Here is a 12,886-nt window from a genome sequence, read left to right on the forward strand (position 1 = left end):
GTGCAGGTTAGGTGGATTGGCCATGCTAAAATTGCCCTTAGTGTCCAAAACAAAATGTTAGGAGGGGTTATTGGGTTACGGGGATAGGGTGGAAGTGAGGGCTTTAGTGGGTCGATGGGCCGAATGGCCTCCTTCTGCACTGTATGTTCTGTGTAACAGAAATAGAGAGAGAGAGAGAAATTGGGAGAGAGAGAGAGACAGACAGACAGACAGGCAGCAAGACGGAGAGAGAGAGAGAGAGAGACAGGCAGACAGGGAGAGAGACAGAGACAGACAGACAGGGAGAGAGACAGAGACAGACAGACAGGGAGAGAGACAGAGACAGACAGACAGGGAGAGAGAGAGACACAGAGACAGACAGACAGGGAGGGAGAGACACAGAGACAGACAGACAGGGAGAGACAGACAGACAGGGAGGGAGACAGAGACAGACAGACAGGGAGAGACAGACAGACAGGGAGAGAGACAGAGACACGTACCATCCTCACTGATGTGTATTTCCAAGAGTTGGTCCTGATCACCTTCCCCGATCACTGGTTCAGTCTGCAGGCCATCGCTGTGGCAAATAAAGTTCCAGGTTCAAATCAAATGTGGAAACCTGCCCCATCTGCCGATCACACTCTGTCTCAAACCCCTTCCCCACACGACAGTCAACGCTATCAGCAATTCTCTCCAGGCTTTTAATGGTCACGCTGCCATCCCATCTCAACCAACCTAGAAACCAGTCACAGATCACCCACACTGCTCCCAATATCACTCAGCAATGTCATCACAGGTCAGCAACAATCAGAAATTACCCCACACTCCCCTTCCAATAGTGACCCTGGGATCTTAAACATCCACTTCAGAGGGCGCTCCCACAGCACTGACCCTCACACAGTGCGGCACTCCCTCAGCACTGACCCTCTGACAGTGCGGCACTCCCTCAGTACTGGCCCTCTGACAGTGCAGCACTCCCTCAGTACTGACCCTCACACAGTGCGGCACTCCCTCAGTACTGACCCTCACACAGTGCGGCACTCCCTCAGTACTGACCCTCTGACAGTGCGGCACTCCCTCAGTACTGACCCTCTGACAGTGCGGCACTCCCTCAGTACTGACCCTCTGACAGTGCAGCGCTCCCTCAGTACTGACCCTCTGACAGTGCGGCACTCCCTCAGTACTGACCCTCTGACAGTGCGGCACTCCCACAGCACTGACCCTCACACAGTGCGGCACTCCCTCAGTACTGACCCTCTGACAGTGCGGCACTCCCTCAGTACTGACCCTCTGACAGTGCGGCGCTCCCACAGCACTGACCCTCACACAGTGCGGCACTCCCTCAGTACTGACCCTCTGACAGTGCGGCACTCCCTCAGTACTGACACTCTGACAGTGCAGCACTCCCTCAGTACTGACCTTCTGACACTGCAGCGCTCCCTCAGTACTGACCCTCTGACAGTGCAGCACTCCCTCAGTACTGACCCTCTGACAGTGCAGCACTCCCTCAGTACTGACCCTCTGACAATGCAGCACTCCCTCAGTACTGACCCTCTGACAGTGCAGCACTCCCTCAGTACTGACCCTCTGACAGTGCAGCACTCCCTCAGTACTGACCCTCTGACAGTGCAGCACTCCCTCAGTACTGACCCTCTGACAGTGCAGCACTCCCTCAGTACTGACCCTCTGACAATGCAGCACTCCCTCAGTACTGACCCTCTGACAGTGCGGCACTCCCTCAGTACTGACCCTCTGACAGTGCAGCACTCCCTCAGCACTGACCCTCTGACAATGCGGCACTCCCTCAGCACTGACCCTCTGACAATGCGGCACTCCCTCAGCACTGACCCTCTGACAGTGTGGCACTCCCTCAGTACTGACCCTCTGACAGTGCGGCACTCCCTCAGTACTGACCCTCTGACAGTGCGGCACTCCCTCAGTACTGACCCTCTGACAGTGCAGCACTCCCTCAGTACTGACCCTCTGACAGTGCGGCACTCCCTCAGTACTGACCCTCTGACAGTGCGGCACTCCCTCAGTACTGACCCTCTGACAGTGCGACACTCCCTCAGTACTGACCCTCTGACAGTGCGGCACTCCCTCAGTACTGACCCTCTCACAGTGCAGCACTCCCTCAGTACTGACCCTCTGACAGTGCGGCACTCCCTCAGTACTGACCCCCTGACAGTGCGGCACTCCCTCAGTACTGACCCTCACACAGTGCAGCTCTCCCTCAGTACTGACCCTCTGACAGTGCGGCACTCCCTCAGTACTGACCCTCACACAGTGCGGCACTCACTCAGTACTGACCCTCTGACAGTGCGGCACTCCGTCAGTACTGACCCTCTGACAGTGCGGCTCTCCCTCAGTACTGACCCTCACACAGTGCGGCACTCCCTCAGTACTGACCCTCTGACAGTGCGGCGCTCCCACAGCACTGACCCTCACACAGTGCGGCACTCCGTCAGTACTGACCCTCTGACAGTGCGGCTCTCCCTCAGTACTGACCCTCACACAGTGCGGCACTCCCTCAGTACTGACTCTCTGACAGTGCGGCGCTCCCGCAGCACTGACCCTCACACAGTGCGGCACTCCCTCAGTACTGACCCTCTGACAGTGCGGCACTCCCTCAGTACTGACCCTCTGACAGTGCGGCACTCCCTCAGTACTGACCCTCACACAGTGCGGCGCTGCCTCAGTACTGACCCTCTGACAGTGCGGCACTCCCTCAGTACTGAACCTCTGTCAGTGCGGCACTCCCTCAGTACTGACCCTCTGACAGTGCCGCACTCCCTCAGTAGACTCTCTGACAGTGCGGCACTCCCTCAGTACTGACCCTCTGACAGTGCAGCACTCCCTCAGCACTGACCCTCTGACAGTGCGGCACTCCCTCAGTACTGACCCTCACACAGTGCGGCGCTCCCTCAGTACTGACCCTCTGACAGTGCGGCACTCCCTCAGTACTGACCCTCATACAGTGCGGCGCTCCCTCAGTACTGACCCTCTGACAGTGCGGCACTCCCTCAGTACTGACCCTCACACAGTGCGGCGCTCCCTCAGTACTGACCCTCTGACAGTGCGGCACTCCCTCAGTATTGACCCTCTGACAGTGCGGCACTCCCTCAGTACTGAACCACTGACAGTGCGGCGCTCCCTCAGTACCTACCCTCCGTCAGTGCGGCGCTCCCTCAGTACTGACCCTCTGACAGTGCGGCACTCCCTCAGTACAGACTCTCTGACAGTGCGGCACTCCCTCAGTGCTGGCCCTCTGACAGTGCGGCACTCCCTCAGTACTGACCCTTACACAGTGCGCCGCTCCCTCAGTACTGACCCTCTGACAGTGCGGCACTCCCTCAGTACTGACCCTCTGACAGTGCGGCACTCCCTCAGTACTGACCCTCTGACAGTGCGGCACTCCCTCAGTACTGACCCTCTGACAGTGCGGCGCTCCCTCAGTATTGACCCTCTGACAGTGCGGCGCTCCCTCAGTACTGACCCTCTAACAGTGCGGCACTCCCTCAGCACTGACCCTCTGACAGTGCGGCACTCCCTCAGTACTGACCTTCTGACAGTGCGGCACTCCCTCAGTACTGACCCTCACACAGTGCGGCACTCCCTCAGTACTGACCCTCTGACAGTGCGGCACTCCCTCAGTACTGACCCTCTGACAGTGCGGCACTCCCTCAGCACTGACCCTATGACAGTGCGGCGCTCCATCAGTACTGACCCTCTGACAGTGCAGCACTCCCTCAGTACTGACCCTCTGACAGTGCAGCGCTCCCTCAGTACTGACCCTCTGACTGCAGCACTCCCTCAGTACTGACCCTCTGACAGTGTGGCACTACCTCAGTACTGACCCTCTGACAGTGCAGCACTCCCTCAGTACTGACCCTCTGACAGTGTGGCACTACCTCAGTACTGACTCTCTGACAGTGCGGCACTACCTCAGCACGGACTCTCTGACAGTGCGGCACTCCTCAGTACTGGCCCTCTGACAGTGCGGCACTCCCTCAGTACTGACCCTCTGACAGTGCGGCACTCCCTCAGCACTGACCCTCTGACAGTGCGGCACTCCCTCAGCACTGGCCCTCTGACAGTGCGGCACTCCCTCAGTACTGACCCTCTGACAGTGCGGCACTCCCTTAGTACTGATCCACTGACAGTGTGGCACTCCCTTAGTACTGACCCTCTGACAGTGCGGCGCTCCCTTAGTACTGACCCTCTGACAGTGCGGCACTCCCTCAGTACTGACCCTCTGACAGTGCGGCACTCCCTCAGTACTGACCCTCTGACAGTGCGGCGCTCCCTCAGTACTGACCCTCTGACAGTGCGGCACTCCCTCAGTACTGAACCTCTGACAGTGCGGCACTCCCTCAGTACTGACCCTCTGACAGTGCGGCACTCCCTCAGTACTGACCCTCTGACAGTGCGGCACTCCCTCAGTACTGACCCTCACACAGTGCGGCGCTCCCTCAGTACTGACCCTATGACAGTGCGGCACTCCCTCAGTACTGACCCTCACACAGTGCGGCGCTCCCTCAGTACTGACCCTCTGACAGTGCGGCACTCCCTCAGTATTCACCCTCTGACAGTGCGGCACTCCCTCAGTACTCAACCACTGACAGTGCGGCACTCCCTCAGTACTGGCCCTCTGACAGTGCGGCACTCCCTCAGTACTGACCCTCACACAGTGCGCCGCTCCCTCAGTACTGACCCTCTGACAGTGCGGCACTCCCTCAGTACTGACCCTCTGACAGTGCGGCACTCCCTCAGTACTGACCCTCTGACAGTGCGGCACTCTCTCAGTACTGACCCTCTGACAGTGCAGCACTCCCTCAGTACTAACCCTCTGACAGTGCGGCACTCCCTCAGTACTGACCCTCTGACAGTGCGGCGCTCCCTCAGTACTGACCCTCTAACAGTGCGGCACTCCCTCAGCACTGACCCTCTGACAGTGCGGCACTCCCTCAGTACTGACCCTCACACAGTGCGGCACTCCCTCAGTACTGACCCTCTGACAGTGCGGCACTCCCTCAGTACTGACCCTCTGACAGTGCGGCACTCCCTCAGTACAGACTCTCTGACAGTGCGGCGCTCCATCAGTACTGACCCTCTGACAGTGCAGCACTCCCTCAGTACTGACCCTCTGACAGTGTGGCACTACCTCAGTACTGACCCTCTGACAGTGCGGCACTCCCTCAGTACTGACCCTCTGACAATGCGGCACTCCCTCAGCACTGACCCACTGACAGTGCAGCACTCCCTCAGTGCTGATCCTCTGACAGTGCGGCACTCCCTCAGTACTGACCCTGAAAGTGCAGCACTCCCTCAGTACTGAACCTCTGACAGTGCGGCGCTCCCTCAGTTCTGACCCTCTGACAGTGCAGCACTCCCTCAGTACTGACCCTCTGACAGTGCGGCGCTCCCTCAGTCCTGACCCTCTGACAGTGCGGCACTCCCTCAACACTGACACTCTGACAGTGCGGCAGTCCCTCAGTACTGACCCTCTGACAGTGCGGCACTCCCTCAGCACTGACCCTCTGACAGTGCGGCACTCCCTCAGTACTGATCCTCTGACAGTGCAGCACTCCCTCAGTACTGACCCTCTGACAGTGTGGCACTCCCTCAGTACTGACTCTCTGACAGTGCAGCACTCCCTCAGTACTGACCCTCTGACAGTGCGGCACTCCCTCAGTACTGACCCACTGACAGTGCAGCACTCCCCCAGTACTGACCCTCTGACAGTGCGGCACTCCCTCAGTACTGACCCTCTGACAGTGCGGCTCTCCCTCAGTACTGACCCTCTGACAGTGCGGCACTCCCTCAGTACTGACCCTCTGACAGTGCGGCTCTCCCTCAGTACTGACCCTCTGACAGTGCGGCACTCCCTCAGTACTGACCCTCTGACAGTGCGGCGCTCCCTCAGTACTGACCCTCCGACAGTGCGGCGCTCCCTCAGTACTGACCCTCTGACAGTGCGGTACTCCCTCAGTACTGACCCTCTGACAGTGCGGTACTCCCTCAGTACAGACTCTCTGACAGTGCGGCACTCCCTCAGTACTGACCCTCTGACAGTGCGGCACTCCCTCAGTACTGACCCTCTGACAGTGCGGCACTCCCTCAGTACAGACTCTCTGACATTGCGGCACTCCCTCAGTACTGACGCTCTGACAGTGCGGCACTCCCTCAGTACTGACCCTCTGTCAGTGCGGCGCTCCCTCAGTACTGACCCTCTGACAATGCAGCACTCCCTCAGTACTGACCCTCTGACAGTGCGGCGCTCCCTCAGTTCTGACCCTCTGACAGTGCGGCACTCCCTCAGCACTGACCCTCTGACAGTGCGGCACTCCCTCAGTACTGACCCTCTGACAGTGCAGCACTCCCTCAGTGCTGACCCTCTGACAGTGCGGCACTCCCTCAATACTGACCCTCTGACAGTGCAGCACTCCCTCAGTACTGACCCTCTGACAGGGCGGCGCTCCCTCAGTACTGACCCTCTGACAGTGCGGCACTCCCTCAGCACTGACCCTCTGACAGTGCGGCACTCCCTCAGTACTGACCCTCTGACAGTGCGGCACTCCCTCAGTACTGACCCTCTGACAGTGCGGTACTCCCTCAGTACTGACCGTCTGACAGTGCGGCACTCCCTCAGTACCGACCCTCTGACAGTGCGGCACTCCCTCAGTACTGACCCTCTGACAGTGCGGCGCTCCCTCAGTACTGACCCTCCGACAGTGCGGCGTTCCCTCAGTACTGACCCTCCGACAGTGCGGCGCTCCCTCAGTACTGACCCTCTGACAGTGCAGCACTCCCTCAGTACTGACCCACTGACAGTGCGGCACTGCCTCAGTACTGACCCTCTGACAGTGCGACACTCCCTCAGTACTGACCCCCTGACAGTGCGGCACTCCCTCAGTACTGACCCTCTGACAGTGCGGCACTCGCTCAGTACTGACCCTCTGACAGTGCGACACTCCCTCAGTACTGACCCCCTGACAGTGCAGCACTCCCTCAGTACTGACCCTCACACAGTGCGGCGCTCCCTCAGTACTGACCCTCTGACAGTGCGGCACTCCCTCAGTACTGAACCTCTGACAGTGCGGCACTCCCTCAGTACTGACCCTCACACAGTGCGGCGCTCCCTCAGTACTGACACTCTGGCAGTGCGGCACTCCCTCAGTACTGATCCTCTGACAGTGCGGCACTCCCTCAGTACTGACCCTCACACAGTGCGGCGCTCCCTCAGTACTGACCCTCTGACAGTGCGGCACTCCCTCAGTACTGACCCTCATACAGTGCGGCGCTCCCTCAGTACTGACCCTCTGACAGTGCGGCACTCCCTCAGTACTGACCCTCACACAGTGCGGCGCTCCCTCAGTACTGACCCTCTGACAGTGCGGCACTCCCTCAGTATTGACCCTCTGACAGTGCGGCACTCCCTCAGTACTGAACCACTGACAGTGCGGCGCTCCCTCAGTACCTACCCTCCGTCAGTGCGGCGCTCCCTCAGTACTGACCCTCTGACAGTGCGGCACTCCCTCAGTACAGACTCTCTGACAGTGCGGCACTCCCTCAGTACTGGCCCTCTGACAGTGCGGCACTCCCTCAGTACTGACCCTTACACAGTGCGCCGCTCCCTCAGTACTGACCCTCTGACAGTGCGGCACTCCCTCAGTACTGACCCTCTGACAGTGCGGCACTCCCTCAGTACTGACCCTCTGACAGTGCGGAACTCCCTCAGTACTGACCCTCTGACAGTGCGGCGCTCCCTCAGTATTGACCCTCTGACAGTGCGCCGCTCCCTCAGTACTGACCCTCTAACAGTGCGGCACTCCCTCAGCACTGACCCTCTGACAGTGCGGCACTCCCTCAGTACTGACCTTCTGACAGTGCGGCACTCCCTCAGTACTGACCCTCACACGGTGCGGCACTCCCTCAGTACTGACCCTCTGACAGTGCGGCACTCCCTCAGTACTGACCCTCTGACAGTGCGGCACTCCCTCAGCACTGACCCTATGACAGTGCGGCGCTCCATCAGTACTGACCCTCTGACAGTGCAGCACTCCCTCAGTACTGACCCTCTGACAGTGCAGCGCTCCCTCAGTACTGACCCTCTGACTGCAGCACTCCCTCAGTACTGACCCTCTGACAGTGTGGCACTACCTCAGTACTGACCCTCTGACAGTGCAGCACTCCCTCAGTACTGACCCTCTGACAGTGTGGCACTACCTCAGTACTGACTCTCTGACAGTGCGGCACTACCTCAGCACGGACTCTCTGACAGTGCGGCACTCCCTCAGTACTGGCCCTCTGACAGTGCGGCACTCCCTCAGTACTGACCCTCTGACAGTGCGGCACTCCCTCAGCACTGACCCTCTGACAGTGCGGCACTCCCTCAGCACTGGCCCTCTGACAGTGCGGCACTCCCTCAGTACTGACCCTCTGACAGTGCGGCACTCCCTTAGTACTGATCCACTGACAGTGCGGCACTCCCTTAGTACTGACCCTCTGACAGTGCGGCGCTCCCTTAGTACTGACCCTCTGACAGTGCGGCACTCCCTCAGTACTGACCCTCTGACAGTGCGGCACTCCCTCAGTACTGACCCTCTGACAGTGCGGCGCTCCCTCAGTACTGACCCTCTGACAGTGCGGCACTCCCTCAGTACTGACCCTCTGACAGTGCGGCACTCCCTCAGTACTGACCCTCTGACAGTGCGGCACTCCCTCAGTACTGAACCTCTGACAGTGCGGCACTCCCTCAGTACTGACCCTCTGACAGTGCGGCACTCCCTCAGTACTGACCCTCTGACAGTGCGGCACTCCCTCAGTACTGACCCTCACACAGTGCGGCGCTCCCTCAGTACTGACCCTATGACAGTGCGGCACTCCCTCAGTACTGACCCTCACACAGCGCGGCGCTCCCTCAGTACTGACCCTCTGACAGTGCGGCACTCCCTCAGTATTCACCCTCTGACAGTGCGGCACTCCCTCAGTACTCAACCACTGACAGTGCGGCACTCCCTCAGTACTGGCCCTCTGACAGTGCGGCACTCCCTCAGTACTGACCCTCACACAGTGCGCCGCTCCCTCAGTACTGACCCTCTGACAGTGCGGCACTCCCTCAGTACTGACCCTCTGACAGTGCGGCACTCCCTCAGTACTGACCCTCTGACAGTGCGGCACTCCCTCAGTACTGACCCTCTGACAGTGCAGCACTCCCTCAGTACTAACCCTCTGACAGTGCGGCACTCCCTCAGTACAGACTCTCTGACAGTGCGGCGCTCCATCAGTACTGACCCTCTGACAGTGCAGCACTCCCTCAGTACTGACCCTCTGACAGTGTGGCACTACCTCAGTACTGACCCTCTGACAGTGCGGCACTCCCTCAGTACTGACCCTCTGACAATGCGGCACTCCCTCAGCACTGACCCACTGACAGTGCAGCACTCCCTCAGTGCTGATCCTCTGACAGTGCGGCACTCCCTCAGTACTGACCCTGAAAGTGCAGCACTCCCTCAGTACTGAACCTCTGACAGTGCGGCGCTCCCTCAGTTCTGACCCTCTGACAGTGCAGCACTCCCTCAGTACTGACCCTCTGACAGTGCGGCGCTCCCTCAGTCCTGACCCTCTGACAGTGCGGCACTCCCTCAGCACTGACACTCTGACAGTGCGGCAGTCCCTCAGTACTGACCCTCTGACAGTGCGGCACTCCCTCAGCACTGACCCTCTGACAGTGCGGCACTCCCTCAGTACTGATCCTCTGACAGTGCAGCACTCCCTCAGTACTGACCCTCTGACAGTGTGGCACTCCCTCAGTACTGACTCTCTGACAGTGCAGCACTCCCTCAGTACTGACCCTCTGACAGTGCGGCACTCCCTCAGTACTGACCCACTGACAGTGCAGCACTCCCCCAGTACTGACCCTCTGACAGTGCGGCACTCCCTCAGTACTGACCCTCTGACAGTGCGGCTCTCCCTCAGTACTGACCCTCTGACAGTGCGGCACTCCCTCAGTACTGACCCTCTGACAGTGCGGCTCTCCCTCAGTACTGACCCTCTGACAGTGCGGCACTCCCTCAGTACTGACCCTCTGACAGTGCGGCGCTCCCTCAGTACTGACCCTCCGACAGTGCGGCGCTCCCTCAGTACTGACCCTCTGACAGTGCGGTACTCCCTCAGTACTGACCCTCTGACAGTGCGGTACTCCCTCAGTACAGACTCTCTGACAGTGCGGCACTCCCTCAGTACTGACCCTCTGACAGTGCGGCACTCCCTCAGTACTGACCCTCTGACAGTGCGGCACTCCCTCAGTACAGACTCTCTGACAGTGCGGCACTCCCTCAGTACTGACGCTCTGACAGTGCGGCACTCCCTCAGTACTGACCCTCTGTCAGTGCGGCGCTCCCTCAGTACTGACCCTCTGACAATGCAGCACTCCCTCAGTACTGACCCTCTGACAGTGCGGCGCTCCCTCAGTTCTGACCCTCTGACAGTGCGGCACTCCCTCAGCACTGACCCTCTGACAGTGCGGCACTCCCTCAGTACTGACCCTCTGACAGTGCAGCACTCCCTCAGTGCTGACCCTCTGACAGTGCGGCACTCCCTCAATACTGACCCTCTGACAGTGCAGCACTCCCTCAGTACTGACCCTCTGACAGGGCGGCGCTCCCTCAGTACTGACCCTCTGACAGTGCGGCACTCCCTCAGCACTGACCCTCTGACAGTGCGGCACTCCCTCAGTACTGACCCTCTGACAGTGCGGCACTCCCTCAGTACTGACCCTCTGACAGTGCGGTACTCCCTCAGTACTGACCGTCTGACAGTGCGGCACTCCCTCAGTACCGACCCTCTGACAGTGCGGCACTCCCTCAGTACTGACCCTCTGACAGTGCGGCGCTCCCTCAGTACTGACCCTCCGACAGTGCGGCGTTCCCTCAGTACTGACCCTCCGACAGTGCGGCGCTCCCTCAGTACTGACCCTCTGACAGTGCAGCACTCCCTCAGTACTGACCCACTGACAGTGCGGCACTGCCTCAGTACTGACCCTCTGACAGTGCGACACTCCCTCAGTACTGACCCCCTGACAGTGCGGCACTCCCTCAGTACTGACCCTCTGACAGTGCGGCACTCGCTCAGTACTGACCCTCTGACAGTGCGACACTCCCTCAGTACTGACCCCCTGACAGTGCGGCACTCCCTCAGTACTGACCCTCTGACAGTGCGGCACTCCCTCAGTACTGACCCTCTGACAGTGCGGCACTCGCTCAGTACTGACCCTCTGACAGTGCGGCACTCCCTCAGTACTGACCCTCTGACAGTGCGGCACTCCCTCAGTACTGACCCTCTGACAGTGCAGCACTCCCTCAGTACTGACCCTCTGACAGTGCAGCACTCCCTCAGTACTGACCCTCTGACAGTGCGGCACTCCCTCAGTACTGACCCTCTGACAGTGCGGCACTCCCTCAGTACTGACCCTCTGACAGTGTGGCGCTCCCTCAGTACTGACCCTCTGACAGTGCAGCGCTCCCTCAGTGCTGACCCTCTGACAGTGCGGCACTCCCTCAGTACTGACCCTCTGACAGTGCGGCACTCCCTCAGTACTGACCCTCTGACAGTGTGGCACTCCCTCAGTACTGACCCTCTGACAGTGCAGCGCTCCCTCATAACTGACCCTCTGACAGTGCGGCACTCCCTCAGTACTGACCCTCTGACAGTGCAGCACTCCCCCAGTACTGACCCTCTGACAGTGCGGCACTCCCTCAGTACTGACCCTCTGACAGTGCAGCACTCCCTCAGTATTGACCCTCTGACAGTGCGGCACTCCCTCAGTACTGACCCTCTGACAGTGCAGCACTCCCTCAGTACTGACCCTCTGACAGTGCGGCGCTCCCTCAGTACTGATCCTCTGACAGTGCGGCACTCCCTCAGTACTGACCCTCTGACAGTGCAGCACTCCCTCAGTACTGACCCTCTGACAGTGCGGCACTCCCTCAGTACTGACCCTCTGACAGTGCGGCGCTCCCTCAGTACTGACCCTCTGACAGTGCGGCACTCCCTCAGTACTGACCCTCTGACAGTGCGGCACTCCCTCAGTACTGACCCTCCAGAGTGTGAGGCTCCCTCAGGGGAGGGTGTTGAGCTCTGGTGTTCCTCGCCACTCACCAGTAGTCTCCTTCCTCGGTCATGCACGTCTCGTAGACGGGTCCCTGCAGCTCCCGCTGAGGGGGGAAGATTGTGTCCTGAGAGATGATAATGGTCTTGATGGCTTCGTTGACCTGGGCTTGGCAGGCGACCGGATCCTGATCGTCGGGGACGGTCATGAGGGTGGGCCCGAAGCAGACAGCCAGGTTGTGAGGGTCCATCATGTTCTCGTCACTGTACTTGGACAGGCTGGAAGAGAACAAGGGTGAAGGATGGGACACTCAGAGCCTGGCTAGATGGGCTGAATGGCACGCCGCTCAGCCGCAGCAACTTTGCAGCATTCTCGTCTGTAACTCCCCCCGATCCCTGTCCACAGTATGAAGTCTGACAACACCAGTCCCTGGGGCTTTAACCTGGTGTTGGAGGACCTCTTACTGAGCTCACCCCAGTCCAACGCCGGCATCTCCACATCCTGTCCACCATCTCCAAGGCACAAGTCAGGAGTGGGATGGAAACTCTCCACTTGCCTGGATGAGCGCTGCTCCAACACTCGAGAAGCTCAACACCATCCAGGACAAAGCAGCCCCGCTTGATCGACACCCCATCCACAAACATTCACTCCCTCCCCCACCGACGCACAGAGGCAGCCGTGTGTACCGTCTACAAGATGCACAGCAGCAACTCACCAAGGCCCCTTAGGCAGCACCTCCCAAACCCACGCCCTCTACCATCTAGAAGGACAAGAGCTGCAGATACCTGGGACCCC

The 12,886-nt window shown here is 59.5% G+C and overlaps 1 protein-coding gene across 2 annotated transcripts in view; it reads right to left on the reverse strand.

The window, feature by feature from the left end:
* LOC140407633 (SLIT-ROBO Rho GTPase-activating protein 3-like) overlaps positions 1–12,363 on the reverse strand; it is a 20,411-nt gene extending 8,048 nt beyond the window's left edge. For both annotated transcript variants that reach the window (XM_072494972.1, XM_072494971.1), the window contains exons 1-2: positions 12,142–12,363; positions 480–556 (exon numbers count right to left, since the gene is read on the reverse strand). In XM_072494972.1, coding sequence (XP_072351073.1) covers positions 480–556; positions 12,142–12,344 — 280 coding nt within the window. In that variant the 5' untranslated portion in view covers positions 12,345–12,363. The remainder of the gene's footprint in view (positions 1–479; positions 557–12,141) is intronic.
* Positions 12,364–12,886: the final 523 nt, after the last annotated feature.

Source organism: Scyliorhinus torazame, unplaced genomic scaffold (assembly GCF_047496885.1).
Source record: "Scyliorhinus torazame isolate Kashiwa2021f unplaced genomic scaffold, sScyTor2.1 scaffold_1683, whole genome shotgun sequence".
Taxonomy (NCBI): domain Eukaryota; kingdom Metazoa; phylum Chordata; class Chondrichthyes; order Carcharhiniformes; family Scyliorhinidae; genus Scyliorhinus; species Scyliorhinus torazame.